At 49.4% G+C, this 24,068-nt stretch overlaps 1 protein-coding gene across 1 annotated transcript; it reads left to right on the forward strand.

Annotated features, from left to right (window-relative positions):
- Positions 1–2,068: 2,068 nt before the first annotated feature.
- THBS1 (thrombospondin 1) lies at positions 2,069–18,034 on the forward strand. Its single transcript, XM_037143704.2, has 22 exons — positions 2,069–2,241; positions 2,786–2,881; positions 3,054–3,613; positions 4,523–4,598; positions 4,870–5,069; positions 5,178–5,300; positions 6,241–6,334; positions 7,817–7,990; positions 8,271–8,447; positions 8,767–8,940; positions 9,182–9,309; positions 9,420–9,572; positions 10,012–10,230; positions 10,681–10,788; positions 11,317–11,476; positions 11,632–11,750; positions 13,325–13,559; positions 13,751–13,978; positions 14,147–14,418; positions 14,843–14,940; positions 15,037–15,176; positions 16,061–18,034. The coding sequence occupies exons 2-22, from the start codon at positions 2,815–2,817 to the stop codon at positions 16,066–16,068; spliced, it is 3,513 nt and encodes a 1,170-aa protein (XP_036999599.1). The 5' UTR covers positions 2,069–2,241; positions 2,786–2,814; the 3' UTR covers positions 16,069–18,034.
- The last annotated feature ends 6,034 nt before the right edge of the window (positions 18,035–24,068 follow it).

Consider the following 24,068-nt stretch of genomic DNA (forward strand, 5'->3'; position numbering starts at 1 on the left):
CCGTCTGAACACCCCTCCCCCATTATCCTTCTTTTCACCGGAACAACTGGGAAACCGCGGCTCAGGGGAAGGCCTGTGTGTTTAACTCCTGTAATTCTGTCAGCTTTTTCTGACAAGAAAACTTTCCTGCCGCCATATAGGTCACCTTCCTATGTGTAAAGAGTGGAGAAGGTTAAAATGTTTCTCTTCGTTTTGTTGAAAGAGTTAAGTTCCAGGAAAACTCCAGGGGGACTCCTACAGACACTTAGTCCAAACTTGGCTGTCCTGAGGGCTGAGGCAAAGGAGATGATCTTTTTACAAACAAAGTGTGCCCTGTGCTTGCGGACCTCCTGTGGGCCTCCAGCCCTCGGCTGACCTGTGTAAAACTAGCAAGTGGAGAAGAGGCAGGGGCCCCAAGCTGGCCATTCCTCAGAGAACTGTTCCTAACAAGTACCTAGCGTCATGATAAATTAGTAGCAAGTGACCAAAAAAATCACTCCTCGAGGATTAAATAGGACACTCGGGAAGGAAATTGGACAAGGGGAAGGTGTATGGCTGCTGACTGTGGAATCTTCAGATCTGTTTGGATGAGTCACTGCCCATGACTTCCACCACAGGAATCCGATTTGACTAATCATCTGATAGAGACTTTTATTTCTATCTTTCGACATGAGAAATCTCTCTGACTTTAGGGTTTAGTTATTAAGCAACAAACAAATGTGTATCTTAGGAACATAGTTGTCATCTTCTAGAGGTACTGGATGCATACTAACTGGAAAACACTCACTCCGTAATCCACACACATAGCACTCCCACACAATAAAAGTGAAATTGCTGTTTGATGAATGCAAACTCGTGGGTGTTTCCAGCAATTCGGAGTCCTGCCAGGTGTGAGTGCTGAGGAGGGAGGTGAACCCCAGGGCTTTCCCAGTCTGTGCTCAGATCCTTATTTGATGAAGCCACTACCTGTGCCCTGTGTCTAGGGCCAGGGGACCACAGCAGGGGAAGTGGGGCTGCTGGTCATCCCGGCCCAAAAAGATGAATGGAATTCCAGGCAGCTGGAGTCATGCTGGCTTGGGACAGTGGCTTGGAGACCAGACTCCCAATGACAGAAGCGTTAAGTGGTAGCGCTCATGGCAACTGGTGCACCCACAGAAATGTGACCCACACCTCGTTTTCAGGAGCCGAAAAATGAAAAGAACGTTTAGGGAGGAAAAAAGGAAATAATAGGCAGAGGGTAATTTATTACTCTGAGTCTGTTCTGTAAATAGTTTAAGACCCTGGAGCCAGACGGTTCTGCAAATCCTCCAACCAGGAGTCACGTTAAGAAGCACGAGTGGGCACAAAAACTGTTTTTCAATACACAATTTCAATTTTGGCTTGAGGAAACTGGATAGGAGCAAGTTTCCTTAACATTCCTGACTAGAAAGAAATTGTCCTCTCAGGTCCCCTTGATGACAATACGCATACCGCCCCCAAGCGGCAAGTCGTGGAAGCGCAGAGAAGCGACTTGCACGAGGACTTGGACTGCGGTCACTGCAGAAAGTGTATCCCCGACGGGCAGCGAGAGCGCGAGCTCTCTACACCTCTCTACACCGACCTGCCAGCCGGTGCGACACCGCGCTCGCCTGCTCTAGGAGGTCAGGCAGAGGGCGTGCGAGGGCAGGGGCGCGGCTTCGCGAAGCCCGGCGCGTGGCCCCCCACCCCACGGCATGGGCGGATGAGGGGCCATCGTCCAGCCACGCGAAGAGGCAGATTTGTCTGAAAGCGCCCTAATGGCCTTAGGTGGGTGACCGTCGCTGGTCGAGATGCTCACCCTGAACACCTCGTGCCTTCGTGGCGCAAGAGCGAAAGTGCTGAGCCCGCGCGCGCCAAGGCCGCGTGGGCGGGCACCTCTTCTGAGAAGTTCCAGCTCTTCGAACCCGACCCCTACCTCCCCCTTCACTTTCTAGCTGGAAAGTAGTGCGCCGAGCGGCAGGGGGCGGAGAGAGGAACCCAGACTGGCCCCCCTCCCGCTTCCTGCCCGGCCGCCTCCCATTGGCCAGACGAATGCCCAGGAATGTCAGCGCCGCTTTAAAAGTGCGTGGCTCCGCCGCCTCGCCAGCCAGTGCAGCCGAGCCGGCGGTGCCTCCCGACTGCTGCGAGCTCACCCTGCGCGCCCTCCGACTCCGGCGCCTTCTCGGCGCACCGCGCTCCCCAGACTCCGCGCTCGTCGCTGCTTCCTCGCCGCCACTCCGGGCCTCTGCGCCCGTGTACACACAGGTAAGGGGTCCACGGGCGGCCGCAGAGGACCAACGCTGCCCTGGTCATCGGCCTCAGGCAACGAGGCTCCAGCCCCTCAGGGACCTGGGACCCCATCTTGTCCGCCCCAGCTGCTGGGGGTGGGGGGGCGCATTCTCCTGGTGGAAGAGCTCCAGAACCCTCTTCTCCAGCCTTGGGGTTCACAAACCACTTCTCAGGACACCCCAAGATTTTTTTCTAAACACTAAGTCCCCCTAAATCTTTCTGTCAGTCCTCTAGAGAAGAGCCCACTTCCCCATAGCCTCCTGGTCCTGCTGTTTACCCTCAACTTCCCAAGGAAAACCCCCAGATGGTTGGTTTTTAAGCTCCACTTTAAAACCAGTCTCCTGCCTCCAACTCTCACTTTCTTCCCGATGCCTTGATATAAAGTGAATTCTGTTTTCCCTCACTCCAGCAGAGGTGGGGCAGGGGGGTCCCCAGGGACCTGGCCCCATGCCTGGCCCCCAGTCGTTGCCACTCTCCTTGCTTTGCCACCTCTGACCTTGGGCTCTGCTTCCTGCTGTAGGCTCCCTGCTGGGCGCAGACAGCTCCGCCATGGGACTGGCCTGGGGACTTAGGGTCCTGTTCCTGTTGCCTCTGTGTGGCTGCAACCGCATTTCAGGTGAGTCCCTATAATGCCTTTGAGGGGGGAGGGAAGATGAGGAGGTGCTGGGTACGCCAGGTGTGCCTCCCTCCCGGCTGTTTATCCCTGAGCCTTGACTGGACCCCTGAGAGCTGAGTCTCCCCACCCTGGGCCCCTAGGAAGCTCACACTGTCCTGCTTCTGTCTCACAGAGGCTGGGGGAGACAACGGCGTGTTTGACATCTTTGAACTCACGGGAGCTGCCCGCAAGGGCTCTGGGCGCCGACTGGTGAAGGGTCCTGACCCTTCCAGCCCAGCCTTCCGCATCGAGGATGCCAACCTGATCCCCCCTGTGCCTGATGACAAGTTCCAAGACCTGGTGGATGCTGTGCGGGCAGAGAAAGGTTTCCTCCTCCTGGCCTCCCTGAGACAGATGAAGAAGACCCGAGGCACACTGCTGGCAGTGGAGCGGAAAGACCACTCTGGCCAGGTCTTCAGTGTGGTCTCCAATGGCAAAGCCGGCACCCTGGACCTGAGCCTGACCATGCAGGGAAAGCAGCACGTGGTGTCGGTGGAAGAGGCGCACCTGGCCACCGGCCAGTGGAAGACCATCACGCTGTTCATGCAGGAGGACAGGGCCCAGCTGTACATCGACTGTGAGAAGATGGAGAATGCTGAGCTGGACATCCCCATCCAAAGCATCTTCACCCGGGACCTGGCCAGTGTCGCCAGGCTCCGCATCGCAAAAGGAGGTGTCAATGACAATTTCCAGGTGAGGCCTCTTTGTGGGATGGAGTGCAAGCCAGTTGATCTGTCAGGAGGGCTGTAGAAGAGAGACAGTGTTCCCGTCTGGGAAATACTGCCTGTGGACTGCAGCGGTGGTTCTTGAACTCCAGGGAGCATCAGATTCACCCGGAAGCTTTGTTAAAACAGCCAACCCCGTTCAGATTCAGTCGGTCTGACCTAATTTCAGTAGGTCTGAAATTATTCAGAGCCTGATAATTTGTGTTTCTAACAAAGTCCTCATGAGGCTGATGTTGGGGGTGGGTATTCTGGGGACCTCACTCTGAAACCCACAGAAGGAAACCAACAGTTTTCCAGTAAGTGCCTGCTCAAGCCTTAGGTCCTTTACTGTCCTCAAGAAAATAACATTTCAGATGCATCCAACCAACTGTAATATTGCTTGAAATATTAATATCAGACACTTGGTTCAAGTGGAGTAAGTACCACTTTGCTATTTGATCCCCCGTGAGGATGTAGTGGGTTTCAGACAAGGTTAAAACAGTGGCCCATGTGCTGCTGCAGCTTCTTCCTTGTGTAAACGTCTAGGTCTCTGCAACTGTGGCTTTGAAACTCCCACATTTAACTCTTGGACACTGAAGAGTGTCACTGTATCCCCGGCGTAATATCAGATTCCACTTCCTGTGTACCCAAGCAGGCTGATAACTCAGTTCTTTGCAAAATACTGAAGACTTGGCAGAAGACACAATTAAGATTTTGAAGTTGTCTGGCAGTTTATGTTGGTGTGTTATTTTGACACGGTGACCTTAAAAGGGACCTCTTTCAGACTTTTAGAACATGGATTGTGTGCTTATCCTAACAGAAAGTTTCCCCTCCCATGTTCCTCCCTCCCCCCACACACACACACACTCTGCACGTAATGCTTGTTTTCTGCCCACAGGGGGTGCTGCAGAATGTGAGGTTTGTCTTCGGAACCACACCAGAAGACATCCTCAGGAACAGAGGCTGCTCCAGCTGTGAGTGCCCTTCTGTTTTCGGGGTGCATGGGGAAATTGGGGAGACTCCACCCAACACAAGCCAAGAAATTTTAAGCATTGTTGGTTGTATATAAATTACCCTGGGTAACATAGATAAGAGGTACATAAAAGTGACTTTAAAGGCTGTTCCACACACACAGGTCCACCCCTCACCCGGACGAAATGTCTTTTACAACTAGGAACACTGGGGGCTGGTGGGGAGAGTATCTCCGTTACTGTTCCCATCGTGCGTTTCTCGGTTTCTCGGCAGCCACCAACGTCCTCCTCACCCTTGACAACAACGTGGTGAATGGCTCCAGCCCTGCCATCCGCACTAACTACATCGGCCATAAGACAAAGGACCTGCAGACCATCTGCGGCATCTCTTGCGATGAGCTGTCCAGCATGGTCCTGGAGCTCAGGGGCCTGCGCACCATCGTGACCACGCTTCAGGACAGCATCCGCAAAGTGGTCAGTGGCCTCCACTCCCAGCCCTTTGGCAGGAGCCCCTGGAGCTTTAGTGTGATCCCGGTGGACCGAAAACGGGGGTGGACACTGATGAGCTTTCTCCCCCTTCAGACCGAAGAGAACAAAGAGTTGGCCAACGAGCTGAGGCGGCCCCCGCTCTGCTACCACAACGGAGTCCAGTACAGGAACCACGAGGAGTGGACCGTCGACAGCTGCACGGAGTGCCGCTGCCAGGTGAGGGTCTTTCCCAGCCCGAACGCAAACCGATAGCAGGCGTCTGCTGCCGCGGTCTCTGGGGAAATGCCCAGAGACCACAGTTGGCCACACAAGCTCTTTCTATGTTTTATGGCCTGATACCAGTGTGTGTGTATATGTGTTTGTAAGATGTAATTATGACATTTACAAAATCTATTTAAACTCACAAAGTTTTCCAAAGTCTTAATTATATCCCAGGCTAAGTATCAAAAAGAACAAATCTAAGACAGCTGAATAACTTGCCAGCTTCATTTCAAAGACCCAGTGTTGAATGTCAGGTACACAACACCTGGTTGGAGCTTGCCCCCAGCCCTGATTCGTATGCAGCTGTGACAAGGAGGTTCTTTTAACGCAGTGCTGGCTGTTGAGGTGACAACCTGACATTGTCGGGACAGCTGTCTGCTGGGCTCAGGTGACAGGTCCTGCCGTGTGTGCCACTCCAGCTTTCCCCAGGGCCAGTTGTAGGTGAGCCTGGGAGTTTATCTGGCTCATTAAGCAAAGTCAGGCTTAAATACAAGTCATGGATCGCTGGATTTTTGGAGCCACCTTTACTAAATTGCCAGTCCAGGTCTGTACAGGAGGGAAAAAATATGCTCATTTGAGCTTCTTTTCCCCCTAGAATAATTTTAAATTTAAAAGTACCAGCAGAGTTTTGAGTTCCATTAATCTGCACCTGAAATTGATTTGACCCATGGCATTTGGTGACTCCCGCCGGTGACTAGGTAGAGCGCCCCACGGGACGGAGTGATGAGCGGCCAACCCCTGGACTGTGTCTGCGATACAGGCGGACGCAGGGAAGACAGGCCTGGAGGGCATTGGTAGCTGTGACCATTTGTCTTATAACTGAAATGTTAAATAGTATGTCAACTTCTGTTTGCAATGTTTGGTGACCCATTTCCTCTTCCCTCTTGCCCTGCAGAACTCAGTTACCATCTGCAAAAAGGTGTCCTGCCCCATCATGCCCTGCTCCAACGCCACAGTCCCTGATGGAGAGTGCTGCCCCCGGTGTTGGCGTAAGTCCCCCGAACCACGCAGCCCCCGCAGCCCCTGGTCACTGCCGCGCATGCACACTGGAGAGCACAGCACAGCGCTGGAGCCCCACTGCCACGCCCATGTGCTTCAGTTCCATTTTTTGCTGCAGCATCTGGTGAACTGCTGGCGTGTTTGCTGTATAAAGCCAACAACCCCATTATGACTAAATCTTAATTGCCCCTCTGGGTGATGGCAGAGGCAGCAGTAATCTGGTACAGCTCCCAGATCCTGACTGTGTGCCTTGAAGAGGAGACAGAATTTGCTGCAGCAATAACTCTTGAGTTACCTGCTTCTAGAATTTGACTTTACGGCTTAGAGTTAAAAAAAGAAATCTGCTCACCAGGAAAACTGATGGGCTGTAGTCTGAGCATTGGACTTAGTGGGACCTAGAGTTTCCACCCAGTGCACCTGCAGGAGCTGGAGACTAAAGGGGTGGTGGTCCGAGTTTCAGGGCACCAGTGGAAATAAGGCACCGTGCGGCCCCCTGGCCTCCTGTCCCTGCTTTCGTTGCCCGTGAATGAACCACTCACTGTGCTGGGACGGTGCTGAATGACGGCAGGTGCGAGTCTAAAAATGACACAGCGCAGCTGAAGCAGGAAGTGACATGGGAAAGCAGCACGCGCCCTGCGCACACGCCTGTCCCTGCACACACCAGGCACAGCCCAGAGTGGCCGGTCCCCACCAGGGGTCACAGTTGGGATGGCGGCACCGGGGCAGTCACGTGTTTATCTAGTTCTGCACTGTAACAGTGCATACCTGTTTATCTGGTATGCACTTCAGCCATGGGTTAGAACACAGCTAGCTGGGGACCACGGGAGTTTTGAGCTTGAATCAGGGATTGCCAGGAAAACTTCCAACTGGCGGCAGGAGGACACAAGTTCTCCATCTTGTGTCCGCGGCCATTGGGTGTGAGCGTAGTCCTGGCACCTGGGCAGGTGACAGACACACACGTTCTCCTGTGAAATACGTGCAGAGAAGGCCCTACATGCTTGGCAAGAGGGGCGACACGCTGATTAGCCCCATGACCGAGCTGGAGCCGAGAGCCAGCAGCTGCTGAGCAGCCTGGAAGCTCACCTGCCAAACACATGGCCTCTGGCTCCTCTAAAAATCAGAAGTGGCTCCTACCCGCTTCCTAAAACTCTGGTGTTCTTGGAAGGCTGGGACTGGACATGCCTACCAAGAGATCTCAAGTCAGTAAAGGGAAACGCACTTGAAATGCTGAGAGGGGAGAAAGGAAGCAGCGATAAATAGCACACGTGCTGGGCAGGGCTGAGCTGTGCCGCCTGGGCGAAGCATTCGGTTACCCCCTGCAGTGCCCGTCCTGACCTGGGGTAAACCCCTTGGCTGTTGGCCTAAGAAATCTCTTGCTCTTCACCCTTTGGCAAGGGAGGAAAGCCCCGAACAGAGCACTCTAACGAATCAGCCGTAATGACCGCACGTTAATGAGCCCGTTTCCTCTGCAGCCAGCGACTCCGCGGACGATGGCTGGTCCCCCTGGTCCGAGTGGACCTCCTGCTCCGCAACGTGCGGCAACGGGATCCAGCAGCGCGGCCGCTCCTGCGACAGCCTCAACAGCCGATGCGAGGGCTCCTCCGTCCAGACACGCACCTGCCACATTCAGGAGTGTGATAAGAGATGTAAGCATCTTGGCCCCTCAGGGACGTGGAGAACTGGCCTTCGCTTGCCATCACCTAGAGCAGCCCCAGAGCGCAGGTTCTAGACTCTCTGGATCTGGAGCCTGGTGCTGCCCACTCTCGAGCACCACTCGCCCTCTCAGGCTCCGAGTCTGCGCTCCGGGGCCAATGAGAGTCCTCGACAGGGTTGTTTGAGGAGTCTGGTTAGATACTGCATTTAAAGCAGTTAACACAGAGGTTGGCTCACAGTAAGCACCCGATAACCATCAGCTCTGAACTTCAGTCAAACAGGATGGCGGCTGGAGCCACTGGTCCCCGTGGTCGTCTTGTTCTGTGACGTGCGGCGAGGGCGTGATCACAAGGATCCGGCTCTGCAACTCCCCGAGCCCCCAGATGGACGGGAAACCGTGCGAAGGCGAAGCTCGGGAGACCAGGGCCTGCCAGAGGGACGCCTGCCCTGGTGAGTGAGCACGCGGCCGGCCGGGGGCCGGGCCCCGAGCCCCAGCGGCAGCTCTGCCCCGCTGCTCGCCCGGCATCTGACCTGTCTGCTCAGTGCCCCGTGGAGGGGAAAGGTTACTTTCTAGAGAAACAAAGTCCTACAGACTCAGCAGCTTCTTTTAATGAAAAACAGAAGGAAAGCCATTTCAAACTCTCCCTCTTCCCAAACGTTCTTCATGTGTCAGGGTAGCAGTGTTTTCGTGAACAAACTTAGAGTCATCTGTGACAGGTCAGGTGTTTGAAATGGACTTAACTTCTGCATGTGCTTTGCTTTCTTCTAGTCAATGGAGGCTGGGGTCCCTGGTCACCGTGGGACATCTGTTCCGTCACCTGTGGAGGAGGGGTACAGAAACGTAGTCGGCTCTGCAACAACCCCACCCCCCAGTTTGGAGGCAAGGACTGCGTTGGTGAAGTGGTGGAAAACCAGGTCTGCAACACCCAGGACTGTCCAATCGGTGAGCCACGCAGCCTGGGACAAAACCAGCCTGGGGTTCCACTAACCGAACACCAGGGTCACCCTCTGGCTGTGAGTAGTGCTGGGCAGTTTGATTGCTCTGAAATGCCAGACAGACAGCACAATCTCCAGTTAGCAGTTACACAGTCCCGACAGCAGCTTCTGCTGTGTCGTGTCCTCACGGACCAGCATGGCAGGTAACAGCAGCCAGACCAACTGTTTCCCTGTTTGTCCCGCCTCAGATGGGTGCCTGTCCAATCCCTGCTTTGCCGGCACCAAGTGTACGAGCTACCCCGATGGCAGCTGGAAATGTGGAGCTTGTCCCCCTGGCTACAGCGGAAACGGCGTCCACTGCAAAGATGTTGACGAGGTGAGAAGCTGACTGCCCGCAGTTCCCACTCTGGGGAAGCAGCTGACCTGCGCCCTCGTTCCCTGGGGCAGTGTTTGCACACGGTGAGCAAACTGCTTTTCCTTCCGTAGTGCAAACTCGTGCCTGACGCCTGCTTCAGCCACAACGGAGAGCACAGGTGTGAGAACACAGACCCTGGCTACAACTGCCTGCCCTGCCCGCCACGCTTCACGGGCCCGCAGCCCTTCGGCCGGGGCGTGGAGCACGCCATGGCCCACAAACAGGTGCGTGTGGGCCAGCCTGGTGGGCCGCATAGAGCGGGGCATCTCTGACTGAAACACTAGGATGGGGAGGAATGTCATTTCATCCTCTTCACAAACACAAAAAAAAGGGAGGGGCGAACACCCAATCCAGCTTTTAGAATCATGACTAGAAAATCCATGGTAAATCCAGCAGTGGAAGAACAGTCCATCACATTTGAAAATGCTGCTCTCGAATGAGCTGTGAGCCGATGGAGCTGTAAATCCAGGGCAGGAAAGACATGAAGCAGTGTTAGCCTGGAAGCCAGCCACTGCAGGGGAGCATGGGAAGGACGGAGGCAGACCACACTCTTCCCCGTGGAAACTCTGTCCCGGCACGATAGGGATCTGGGTTCTTCTTGCTTCCATGGTACCTGGAGACGCGTGAAGGCTTCACGCTCACATCAGGATGTGGTCCCCGCAGGTGTGCAAGCCCCGCAACCCGTGCACAGACGGGACACATGACTGCAACAAAAACGCCAAGTGCAACTACCTGGGCCATTACAGCGACCCCATGTACCGCTGCGAGTGCAAGCCCGGCTACGCCGGCAACGGCGTCATCTGCGAGGAGGACACCGACATGGATGGCTGGCCCAACGAGGACCTGGTGTGCGTGGCCAATGCCACCTACCACTGCAAAAAGGTAAAAGCCGCTCCCTCATGAGCAGAGAAAAGGCACGTCAAAAGAGCAGGCTGAGGAATTTTAAATGGCTCAAGCTTGAAAATGAAACCAAAAGGTTGGGTCACCCAGAGTCAGAGTGGCACTAATTCTCAGTAGTGGGGAAGCTCTCGATGCAAACATGGCTGCCTCGTGGCACTTGTGTTCCATAGTCTGTCATCTTGTCCCTGCAGAAATGTTCATTTCCCCGCTAAGTATCAGCAGATGATAAGGCTTGTGTTTCCAGCACTTATAAGGCCTAGAGCATCTACACAGATTTTATATGTGGCCCTATATATCCCCCAAGAAAACGTTTTAATTTTTTTGTCTTCCCGTAAAAAATGTGTTGCTATGGAGGAGCAGTCAGTGTCCCCGTGCACAGGCGGAGCAGGGGACGTGCGGACGGCAGCTGCAGTGTGTGTCTTCTCTCCCCAGGACAACTGCCCCAACCTGCCCAACTCCGGGCAGGAGGACTACGACAAGGATGGGATCGGCGATGCCTGTGACGATGACGATGACAACGACAAAATTCCAGATGAAAGGGTAAAAACACCTTTTTCCTTTCCTCTCACCTTTGCTGTTCACTAACAGCCTGAAACCCTGTAAGGGCACAATCAGAAATTAGTGTTTCAGGAAGTTGAGGACGCAGATGTTGCCGAGAGAACTTTTAAAGGAGGGCTTTATTTTTCATTTTCATCACAACATTCCCCCCCTCATCTGAGCGAGAGATTCCACCTATAAACAAGTGACTTTGCCCCCGACTCATTTCAAATGCCTGATCTAAATGACAATAAAATTTACGTTGGGCACAGTGAGAACTGAGATGAGCTTATGTTTACATCTCACTGACTTACAACCAACAGGACATTCCACAAACAAATGACCCTGTGCTCCCCACATTCACTATGTCCTGGCCTTTGACTTGTGCAGTAATCAGCGTACACTGAGTGCCCAACTAGCCCAGCCGCTGGGCGGGGAGCCCCTGCGGCAGCTCTGCATGCACTGTGCACGTGGCCTGGAGCCGGAGCCGGTGCACAGTGTGCTGAAACGGTCCCTTTCTTCTCTTCCCAGGACAACTGTCCGTTCCATTACAACCCAGCGCAGTACGACTACGACAGAGATGACGTGGGCGACCGCTGCGACAACTGCCCCTACAACCACAACCCAGACCAGGCCGACACGGACGGCAACGGGGAGGGGGACGCCTGCGCCGCGGACATCGACGGGGATGGTGAGGCCCTCCCCGACGCCGGCAGGCCCGGAGGCCGCGGTGACCGCGCTCAGCTTTCGAGCGATTTTTTTCCAGGCCTGGCCGTTAAGTGTGTGGTTCGGTTGAAACAACAGGCTGCAGATTTCAGTTCACACTGTGACCGCTGTTCTCTGCAGGTATTCTCAATGAACGAGACAACTGCCAGTATGTCTACAATGTGGACCAGAGGGACACCGACATGGATGGGGTCGGCGATCAGTGTGACAACTGCCCTCTGGAACATAATCCAGATCAGGTAGGCGGACTCCTTCCACACCCTTCCAGGCCTCTAACGCACCAAGTGCAGGCACCCCTGTCGCCGTGGCCCTCCGTGGCCTCGTAGCCCACTGCCGTATTGCTGTGTGAACAGTTTGCCGGTGCGGCCTCCTGGCAGAGCCCCGTAGAGCTCAGCGTGACGGTGTTGTCCAATTCAACTTGTCTGTGCCGGAAGGTCCGCATGGCTTGTTCGGCATGATGCCCCGTTAAGATAACTTTATACAAAACAGAAATCTGTAACTGACAACTCTAGTAAACCATATTTAAGACTGAGAGAGGAAAGAAAATATCCTTAAGGGAAATAACCATTTGCTTGGCTAATGATGTAATCTGGCTGAGAGAAAATCATCAAACTCAAAATACTCCCCTAAACTGGAGAAGTCCCTGTCATTCATTCGTCACAAGTGTTTGCAAAGCAGCACCATTCCCACCTGTGCTGGGGCAGGTGCTACAAGTAGACGTCAGCCGGGACAGCGTCCACGTCCGAAAGTGTTCCCTTTCTTCTGCAGTTGCCCATCATTATTTCCAAGGGGGCAAGTGTTAAGGAATTTTTTTCTAAAATGCATTGTTCTGAAAATTTAGGAATCAGCTTTTCAAAAATGGGAATATTTTTATAAGATTCAAGACACGAGAAAGCTGTCTTTTTCCCCCAGCATTTGCTCTTAGGAGGCGCTGTAAAACACAAGGCAGGAGGGTACGGAGTGCCCGGGCCTTAAAGGGAAAGTGTGAAGGGTCCAGGTTGGCTCTGCTGGCCCCAGGGCACTGGAGGCCATATTTTGAGATTGGGTCTCACCATAAATTAAACTTTTCCACTACCATTTAACCTCCCTGGGTGATTTTTTTGGTTCCTCAGACTGTGATCAACCCTGTAACAAAATTTAGGCATCATGTAAAAACCTTACTAGCAAAGGGCATAAATACTGGCCAGAAAAATCTCACTTGTATATAAATAACTTTTAAGCGTCCCATGCACGCTGGGTGATGTAAAAGGACTCTGAGAAATACAGCCTCAGAAACCCTCAGAGTTCTGACTTTAGCTGAGCCAATAGATGGCAATCTTTATGGACCAGTCAAATAAAACCAAACACCTAAAACTAACTCACTGATCCCCACCATCTGAATTGCCCAGAGAGCACAAAAAGCAGGGCCGTGTTTCCGTGACATAATGGCCTAGGGTAGAAGTTGACATGTCAACAAGTTTACAATTGAAACCCTTCAACTGGAAAATAACAAAATGTACCCAAAGAATTTAACTTCACATTAAGCTAGATGCAGTTAACAGTGTCCTTCACCCTTTGTGATTAAGTAATGCTTACTACTTCATTTTATTTAGAATGTGTTATATTTTCAAAAGCTCAAATATCACTTTTCAAATTGTCATATGAAAACAAGGACCAAGAAAATACATAAAACTTGTTAATATCACTGTCCCGTGGCGGTAGCGTGTGGACATAAGACTCACTGGCCAACTCAAACGTCGGGTGTAGGGCTCTCCCGAGTTAGAACTGACATTAGGAAGTTGCACCTCAGTTCACCTCCGTCTCTCTCCCCCAGCTGGACTCCGACTCAGATCGCATCGGAGACACCTGCGACAACAACCAAGATATCGATGAGGACGGCCACCAGAACAACCTGGACAACTGTCCCTATGTGCCCAATGCCAACCAGGCCGACCATGACAAAGATGGCAAGGGAGATGCCTGTGACCACGACGATGACAACGACGGCATTCCCGATGACAGGGACAACTGCAGACTTGTGCCCAACCCTGACCAGAAGGACTCCGATGGTGAGTTGGGAGAACCCCTTTTTAGGAGAGTGACTGAATCGGTGGCTCTCCAGATTGAGGGACAATAACAGAGCTGAATGCATTCGGGAGGGTGAAAAGCCCAGATGCCAACCTGGACAAGATTGTGAGTTTCTGACACCAGCGATAGTAGCATTTCAGGATGTCACTGAATTCTCACCTTTTTCCCTTAGGTGACGGTCGAGGTGATGCTTGCAAAGATGATTTTGACCATGACAATGTGCCAGACATCGACGACATCTGTCCTGAAAATGTTGACATCAGTGAGACTGACTTCCGCCGATTCCAGATGATTCCTCTGGACCCCAAAGGGACATCCCAAAATGACCCTAACTGGGTGGTCCGCCATCAGGGTAAAGAACTCGTCCAGACCGTCAACTGTGACCCTGGACTTGCTGTAGGTGAGTAGTGAGTTCTTTGAACAGAAGGCTAATTCGTATGTGGGAAAGCAGCAAGTAAAAAACCTGGCTGCTGTGTGCATCCCTGTGGGGACTAAGGACGTCTGGGAATGTCAGGGAGAACCTTTTGAAAGCAGCAGCTTTTAATTTGGGTCTGGCTTCATCTTCAAGGTTATGATGAGTTTAATGCCGTGGACTTCAGTGGCACCTTCTTCATCAACACCGAAAGGGATGACGACTACGCCGGGTTTGTGTTTGGCTACCAGTCCAGCAGCCGTTTCTATGTCGTGATGTGGAAGCAGATCACCCAGTCCTACTGGGACACCAACCCCACACGGGCTCAGGGATACTCAGGCCTTTCTGTGAAAGTCGTGAACTCCACCACGGGGCCCGGCGAACACCTGCGGAATGCCCTGTGGCACACAGGAAACACCCCTGGCCAGGTAGGAACCACACCTGCAGAGGAAGCGAGGGCACAGGCCCCCCACGAGCCCTAGGGACACTGTGTTTTGGCCAGGACGCAGAGGGAGTCGGGGGTACCATGTTCCCAGCAGCACCAGCTGCGGCACTGAGCTCTGCTCTGTGAAACCACAGTCGTGAGAGGAGAGCACCATAACTGGAGCTGCCCTTCAAATCCAAAGGCAGTTTCGGCCTCTTCAAACAAAAAGGCTCCCTCGCCCCTCTCTCTCTACTTTTTGTGTGCTTTCAAAGGCACACATCAAAGGAAGGAGGGAGGCCTTAGAAAAAAACCCTGCATTTCAGCCCATAACCTCAGTCACCTTGGCACCTTTCAAGCTGTTCCTGCTAGAGTGAAACCTAAGTGTAATCGTCATGGAGCTGTGTCTCACCCTGTTCCTTTTCCTTCAGGTGCGCACTCTGTGGCACGACCCTCGGCACATAGGCTGGAAAGATTTCACCGCCTACAGGTGGCGTCTCAGCCACAGGCCGAAGACTGGCTTCATTCGGTAAGGATGCAGCGACTGGAGTTCACTCACGGTCACACCAGTGGGCGAGAAGGAAGGGACTGAAACAGGGACTAACGAGGTTCTTCCTTCCTGCAGGGTGGTGATGTACGAAGGGAAGAAAATCATGGCAGACTCAGGACCCATCTATGACAAAACCTACGCCGGCGGCAGGCTAGGGCTGTTTGTCTTCTCTCAAGAAATGGTGTTCTTCTCTGACCTGAAGTACGAGTGCAGAGGTAGGAGCAACATCTCGGTGAACGTGCCGCTGTCTCGGATTCAGACCAGTATCAGGAACGGCAGTTACGGGAGAGGCTGATTTAAAGAGCATGTTACAACGTTGTCTGTATTTTGCCATTGAAGACACAATGATAAAAACAAAATTAGGCCTATCAACTGTGGCTCATGGAATCCTGAGTCTTGTTAACAATGTTAATTTACTTAGCAGTCTGTGTTCTTCATGCACAGTGCAAAGTAAACCGCAGACAAGCTCCTGTCCAGTTCAGACCACATTAATACTACTTACAATTTGACATGTCTCTGCACTTTACTCCTCGTGGTTTTATTTATGCCACAGCAGCACAGGTTGCTCTTCAAACCTTTCCCTATTGTACATGGAGGGGAAAGGAGTATTGCCTTCATGTTGGTCCTTAATGTTCACTGCCAAGCTTAGCTGTTTGTTCTCCATTCCTGTTCACTCAGTGGTCACTGAGTCTCAGCACTGGGCCTACCAAAAAAAATGTGCTAGAAATGTTTACTGGGACAAGGCCTGATGCCAACAACATCAACTGGAGTAAAAAAAAAGAAAAGTTAATTTCACTCAAAATACTTACAAATTCAGACTCTAAGATTGTATCACAGAAACATAAAACACCCTAAACTTTACACACTGGGGCCTCGGAGGGCACAGCCTAGATTCGGTGAGGCCGGGCTGGACCAGCGTCCCAGCGGGAGCGTTCAGTCACGGTAACGTTTAATTGATACACTGGCCACCTTCAATTGTGCCGTTGTCGTTATAAAAGTAGAGCTAGACCTCAGTTGTTTATTCATTAACTGATACTAAGATGACAGTTCCTTTATGAATGAGTTTTTGTTTATCTGTTTGTGTTTGTTTATTTAACAGATTCCTAATCTTCAAACTGTTGATCAAAAGACTGATCATGACCGATGCTGGTATTGCACCTTCTGGAACTTTGGGCTTAAGAAAACCCCCGGGGCCACGCCTCCCTGCCTGCCCTTTTCCTCCGCTTGCGTCCGTGTGGACTCCGAAAACACGTGACTTGACTCAAGAAAATGCGATTTTCCGAATCAGACTCAGCATTCAGCCTCTGAATGAAAAGAGAATCTTCCAAGAATATAAACAGTTACTTTGGTTTGCTTTTGGAAAAAGCAGAAGCATCCACCTGCTTCAGTTGGAAGGTGCTGAGTGCCCTTGTGAGGCCACCTCTGAGCAATGGACTCAAAAGCGCTTTCAGGCATGTGAGAGAAGGGAGGACTCTCGAGAATTGGCAAACAAAACCACTGCTGTCCTACTCCCTCGGGAATAGGGGGAGCAGGGGCCAAAGCCCTAAGTGGGGGCACAAACCCAAGAGATGATTGTATGAGGAGAACATGGAGGAACCGTTACACGTTCGGTACTAACCCATTTTCAGGGGATTGAAAGACTTGCTGGATCTCATGATGCTGACTGGTGTTAGCTGATAGGCACTTACGTAGAGGCAGGGGAGGGAGGCGAGGACTGACTTCTGGACTTCCTCTTGGATCCCCACCCCTCACACGTCACACTAGTGACCAGAATAGGGAGGCAGGGTTACACTGAAATTGTTGGTTTCACCCCAGACGGAGCCTGTGCAGATGTAGCAGGAAAGCAAGAACACCGACCATCTCAGCCCGCAGCGTGCCACCTGCCGCGGGAGGGGCAGCCACGCTTGTATTTTCATGGTTAGAAAGGCACAAAATTACTGACTTCACTAAAACATTCCTTTTCTCTCTTTCGTCCTGAGTATTGTGGAGTTTTCTAATTCTCTTTTGGACTGTAGTTTTTGGGGTTTTTTTACACTTTGCAATGTAAAATATTTATTTTTTACTTACTCTGGAGAACCTATCTGACAGACTTCATGGAACAGGAAGAAGCGTAAGGACTATCCACATCATCTTTGAGTCTTCATGACTGTAAGATTGTAAATACAGATTATTTATTAACTCTGTTCTACCTGGAACCTAGGTTTCGTACGGAAAGTGAGAGCAGGTAGTTGAGATTCGTCAGCAAATCTCACCAGAAGGGCACAAGGAAAATCAGCACAGCAGGCTGCCCTTCACTTTGTGCTTAAGTGATTGGGGATTTTTTCTCCGCCTTTCCCAGTGGAATGAGCTGGTTGTCCATTTGCAAGTGTTTAATCGGCACAGAAAGCCGCCATGCCTTTGATACTGTTGTACCCCGTCCCTTGTGCCTGTTCCAGGGAGAGAAAAGCATCTACGCTTGTTTGTTTTTCATTTTTCCAAAAGAAAAAAGTGACAAAGGTGAAACTTATATACAAATATTACCTCATTTGTTGTGTGACTGAGAAGAATTTTTGGCTCAAGCAGAAAGAGTTGAAGTGTCTAACAAACTGAAAGCTACTGTAGCACCTAAATGAGTCAACGCTGTACATAGTATAGAAACTCTGCAGACAGCCTTCCCAGTAAGGAAATAGCATTGAAATGTTAGATACATTTTCTGAAAGTTATTTTTTTCTATCATCTTGTATACCATTGCTTTATTTTTATAAATTATTTTCTCATTGCCATTGGAATAGATATCTCAGATTGTGTAGATATGCTATTTAAATAATTTATCAAGAAATACTGCCTGTAGAGTTAGTATTTCTATTTTTATAAAATGTTTGCACACTGAATTGAAGAGTTGTTGGTTTTTGTTTTGTTTTTTGATTTGGTTGCTTGCCCCCTCGCCCAGTTTTTACTATTTGCCGATACCTTTTTCTAGGAATGTGCTTTTTTGTACATTTTATCCATTTTCCATTCTAAAGCAGTGTAAGTTGTATATTACTGTTTCTTATGTACAAGGAAAAACAATAAATCATATGAAAATTTATATTTATACTTACTGTACACATGTTTATTTGTTCTCTACTGGCTTTATGTTGGGGGGTGCAGGTACATTCTATTCTTAAACAAGTATGGCATACATAAAAAAAAATTCCAGTTAATGGTGAACATTCATGGTTTCTATACAATTTTAAAAGACTGAGTTGCTTAGAATACACACTTGCTGGATTTGTGGAATAAAAACAAAACAAACTAGCCTGCCATATTAAAAATACAGAAAAAAGAAACAGCCCCCAATATGTGGGTCCCCAAAGTGTACAATTTCATATTTTTTATGGCATTTATTGAATCCTTTTCAAAATCTTTGTTAAAGAAAATTTAAAAACTAGGATTGAAGCATATCAATTTTGAACTACATTTTTAAAAATTCTTTTATTCATTTACAGTTGTCCCTTTTTCCTCCATTCTCCCTGCCCTGCCCGCCCCCCCCCCACATTCGATCCTTCCCCCACACCCTGTTGTCCCTGCCCATGGGTCCTTTATATGTGTTTCTTGACCCTGCCCCTTCTTTCCCTCATTATCCCCCTCTCCCCTCCCCTCTGGTCACTTGTCAGTTAGTTCTTTATGTCCATGTCTCTGGTTCTATTTTGCTTCCTTGTTTGTTTTATTGCTGAGGTTCCTCTTACAAGTGAGATCATACGGCATTTGCCTTTCACCACCTGGCTTATTTCACTCAGCATAATGCTCTCCAGTTCCAGCCATGGTACCACAAAGGGCAGGTGATCTTTCTTTCTGCTGCATAGTGTTCCACTGTGTAAATGTTCCAAAGTTTTTTGATCCATTCATTTACTGATGGGCACTTAGGTTGCTTCCAACACTTGGCTATTGTAAATTGTGTTGCTATGAACATTGGGGTGCACAGGTTCTTTTGAATTGGTGTTTCAGGGTTCTTAGGGAATAATCCCAGCAGTAAAATCACTGGGTCATAAGGCAGTTCCATGTTTAGTTTTCTGAGGAAACTCCGTACAGTTTCCCACTGTGGCTGCACCAGTCTGCATTCCCACCAGTGCACTGGGGTTCCCTCCTCCCACAACCTCGCCAGCACGTGTTGTTCGTTGACTGGTTAACAGTGGCCATTCTGACCGGTCACACCTGCATTTCCGACCCACGAACGATGGCACTGGATGAGCAACATATGTCATGTTGTGGAGAAGCCTTAAAATTAAGTGTCACGAGGAAGGAACTGTCCTTGAGAAATTAAGCCGACCTCTATGAAATATCACATTTTAGAGAACTAACATAACTTTCACCAAAAACAGATGACTCAAGACAAATCCTAAAAAATACCTATCCCTAGAAAGTACCGACTTTTTGTATGAAGAGGACAAAACACTGACAGGCAGACGTTCAGGTTTAAGCGGGCTGACCATGAATGTTCACTGACCGATTAACCTCGAGCTTTAATAAAAACAAGTAATGAACAATGAAAAGAAATAAAACAAGTAGAATAAGAATGTTGTAAGCAGTTAAAGGTCTGGCTCCGAGATCCATTACACACCAGACAGGACTGAGCAAGACGGAATCTTCCTTTGTTGTTTTCTCTTTCATTCTAAAAACGTCTGCCCAGGCTACATCACATGTGAGTACAAGTCGCCAAATCATTCTATGATACGTGGGTGAAAAATCATGAACTAGAGGTGCTAATAGTTATCGAGTTTGAAAAACTGATTTGAAAAGGTAATTCTTTGAAACATGGTATCATTCATTCTCAGAGTAGCTCAACAAGGGAAGTCTTGGGAGAGAATTCTGATTCACCGTTAAGGAGCAGACCAAAAGTAACGGAAAACGCCCAGGTGGGGCATAAAAGGGGGAAAAAGAGCTTGCTCCCCGGGCACACGTCATGTCATCACAAGACTGACCTTCAAGTCAGCAGCTGTATCAAAATAAAGAACTCAGTAAAAATTAAAATTATGACCTCAAGGTGCTGGCTCTTTCTTCCTGCAAGCGTTTGCTGTCACTCCCAGTCAGGGGGACAGAGCAGGTGAACGTGCACACCTTCTCCAAGAACCACATCAGGATTACCTCTGAATTACAGGACCACCACCCTTCAGCACTGCCCAACAGCTAGCTGCACCACTGTCTTATAAGGATGTAAAGAGGCTCCGTCAAGAGTGGCAGGGGAAGCAGAGACACAAAATGAGCTTGTCCCACACCCACTGGGGCAACTGAGAATCTGGAGGGAGGCCCCCACTGTGGAGGTTCCCCGTGAGGAGCAAGGGGTCCCAGCTCCACACAAGGTTACCCAGCCCAGGGCACCGGTGCTGGCAAGGGGAGTCTCCATGACATCTGCTGTGAGAATCAGCAGGGAATGCGTCCAAGTGAGAAGGAGGGCTGATGGAGTCCCAACTGGTCCTGGTAAAGGGTCCACACACAGGCTTGCCCACAAACTCACTTGCTCTGGGCACAGGGGTAGCAGCTAACAAGTGCCATGGACTTACAGAGAGGAAATAAAGTGAAGGATGGAGCGGCAGGAGTCAGGGCAGCCCTCTCTGGGGGCAGAAGTACCACAGATGCATGCCAAACCTGAGAGCTCCACTAACCTGGTTAACACTATCTGCCCTGCCTGGAAGTTCCCTGAGACCCCATCCCTCCCACATTTCATGACTGGCCCAAGCCTCTTCCAGCGGCTTTTTCACATAAGCATCCTGTCTCAACTCATACTATGGACTTGCCTAAAATCTCTCAAAGGTCCATAAACCCCAACCAAGCAGCATCTGGCCCTGGCATGCCCTGTACCTCTTGCTAAGCAGCTCTAAGCCCAGCACAAGTGGCAACCATTCTCAACTTGCACTGTAACTCCCATCAGGTGGCCCTAAGACTAGAATAAGCTGTGGCCAGTGCTGGCTTGGAACACAGCTTTCAACCAAGTGGCTACAAACCCACCAAAAGTGGCAGCTGACCTCAGCTCCCATTGTGGTGCCCACCACAGGGTGCCAGGCTCAGCACTAGTAGCAGCAAGCTTTGGTCCACAGCTTAGCCTCTCAGTGCATCCAAACCCAGGACAAGCAGCAAAGAACTGCAGATCACTCTGTAGCTCCCACCAGGTGGCTCCAAGCCAAACACAAATGACAACAGACCTTGGGCTGCTCTGGACACCTCCCCACCAGGCACAGAACCAACACACATATGACCGGCTTCAAACCACACCACAGAATCCCCAATCAGCTCACAAACGACACACTCAAAGGGCTGACGCAGCTGGCTCCAGAGCCCAGCTAAAGCAACTCCCACTCTACAGGGTCAGCCCCTAAAAAACAGCTTATCCACTGTCCTCACAGTGAGTCAGCCTGAGGGTCAACCCCACCCACTGACATGCCAACAGCCATCAAGGCTCAACTGTAACAAGAGAGCACATATAACCTACACAAGGACACTCCAGCTCAACTCAACAGTGGATTGGGCCACTGGACCTCACAGGACACCTCCTACATAAGGCCACCCTGCCAAGACTGGGAGACGTAGCAAATCTACTTAATACACATGAACAGACACAGGGAGGCAGCCAAATGAGGAAACAAAGAAACATGTCCTGGATGAAGGAAAAGGACAGAATTCCAGAAAAAAAATTAAACAAAATGGAGGCAAGCAATCTACCAGATTCAGAGTTCAAAATACTGGTTATAAGCATGCTCAATGAACTTAGGGAAAGAGCAGGTGAGCTCACTGATAACTTCAACAAAGAGGAAACATAAAAAAAGAGGATAGAAAACATTAAATCTGGCCAGGTAGCTCAGTTGGTTAGAGCTTCATTCCAATATTTCAAGGCTGTGGTTCAATACTGGTCAGGGAACATACAAGAATCAACTAGAGAATGCATAAATAATGGAACAACAAACTGATCTCGATCTCTCTCTCTCTCTCTCTCTCTCTCCCCTCGCCTCACTCCTTCCCTTTCTCTCTCTCTCCCTGCTCCTTTCTCTCTCCAAAATCAATAAATTTAAAAAACTGTTTGAAGACAACATTAAAAGAACCAGTCAGAATTGAAGAATACAATGACTGAAATGAAGAATATGCAAGATGGAATCAACAGTAGATTATATGAAGCATATGACTGAATCAGTATTTTGGAGACAAGGTAGTGGAAAATAATCAAAACAGCAAAACAAAGAAGAATTTTAAAAAATGAAAATAGTTGAAAGACCTCTGGAATAACATCAATGAGACCACCACTTGCATCACAGAGGTACCAGAAGAAGAGAGAGCACAAAGGATTGAAAACCTATTTGGAGAAATAATGACTAAAAACTTCCCTAAACATGGCAAAAGGAAATAGACACACAAGTACAGGAAGCAAAGAGAGCCCCAAACATTGTGACTGCTCTCCAAATTCTACTTCTGACTACTCCATGTTATGAATTTATTAATATTTCTCCTAATTATGCTATTCTGTATTTTTTCTCTGTTTTAGCATTTTTACTTGCTTCCTAATTATATATTTTAAAAGGACAGTTTCTTATTAAATTTAGTTATATAACATAAAAAATGAACATGATGGCATCGAGGTGACAGCTGTCCCCTGACAGAGTTCATTGTCATGGGTTCCAGAGGGAGCTGGGCTGACGGGCGCTGACCTGTAGGACCTGTGGGAATTTACAATAAAGGTGGTGCCGGTAGTCTTCTTGAGAAGTGATATGTCCAAAAACTTCAGATTTTAAAATACTAAAATCATTCCTGAAATGAATTAGCTTTTGTTCTTTACTTTTTCATCTCTATCTTGTTCTGGGGCAACATTTTTATTATAACAGGAAACTTAAAATAAAAACATTGATTTTCAATAAGAACACTTTCTCCCCCTAGCAAGTTAAATTTTTTTTAAGATTTTATTTATTTTTAGAGAGAGAGGAAGGGAGGGAGAAAGAGGGGGAGAGAAACTTCAATGTGTGGTAGCCTTTTGTGTGCCCCCTGCTGGGGACCTGGCCTGCAATCCAGGCATGTGCCCTGACTGGGAATCAAACCAATGACCCTTTGCTTGCAGTCCAGCACTCAATCCACTGAGCCACACCAGCCGGGGAAAACTTTTTATTTTTTTAATCTGGAGCCTTATCAGTCCTTGTTAGAGGTACCTTCAGCAACTTGCTATGGGATGATGTCACCTCTTATAATGGCAAAATTTATCTCTTCAGGTCACTCAACTTTCTGTCCCCTATCTTAAACTCCTATAACATTTGGGGCTCACTATGCCCCAAATACCATTTGCAGAAACACATTATAAAGCCGTAAAGCTCTCCCAGCCGCCCTGCCCCAATCCACACCCCCACCCCACCGCCCTCCCTCTTTCTCAGTGACACATTCACATCACATTGCACGAGCACATGGGTTTAGAAAGAGGAGCTCCTTAGAAAGGCTGATGGGTAAAAATGGCTCCTCTGGGCCACCACTCCAAAGTCCCGCCCACATCACCTCTCCCCTCTGATTCTTCTGACCCGAGCCCTACCTCACAAATGATGGCACCCCACTGCAGAAAACTCTTAGCATCAAAAGAAATCACAGTATAGCACATTGACATCAGTGCGTCACACGGACAGACAGTGCATTACAACCGCACATTGCTGCTTTAATGCAAACTGAAAGAAGAGGCTTGAAAAGGAAATTGCCTATTGCATGCTCTGAAAATAGTAGCTACAGAATTCTTCATTCTAAATAGTAAATAAATCTGACATAAGCAATCACTAATATTATCCAATATAAGTATATGAAAATGTGCAAGCAAAAAATAATGCTACAAATACACTAATTCAAATTTCATTAAAGGCAGCACAATAGCCAACTCATTTTTCTAATCAAAAAAAATTTTGGACTTCTAGTTCTAATGCCAATTCATCATATGAAGTGTTGACGTGAAATTTTCTCATGAATCCAGGTTACCAACTTGTAACTAGACAAACCCTCTCTCGTAAAATGGTACCGCAGAATTTTTTTAAGTAGCTGATCTTTATTTGCTGCATTTTAAAAGATAACAAACTTAAAGTAATATATAAAATAATTCCATCTTCTGCATAAGAAAAGTATCATTGCTAATAAAAAAA

Source organism: Artibeus jamaicensis, unplaced genomic scaffold, assembly GCF_021234435.1.
Source record: "Artibeus jamaicensis isolate MK-2021 breed Jamaican fruit bat unplaced genomic scaffold, CSHL_Jam_final contig_1132, whole genome shotgun sequence".
NCBI lineage: Eukaryota > Metazoa > Chordata > Mammalia > Chiroptera > Phyllostomidae > Artibeus > Artibeus jamaicensis.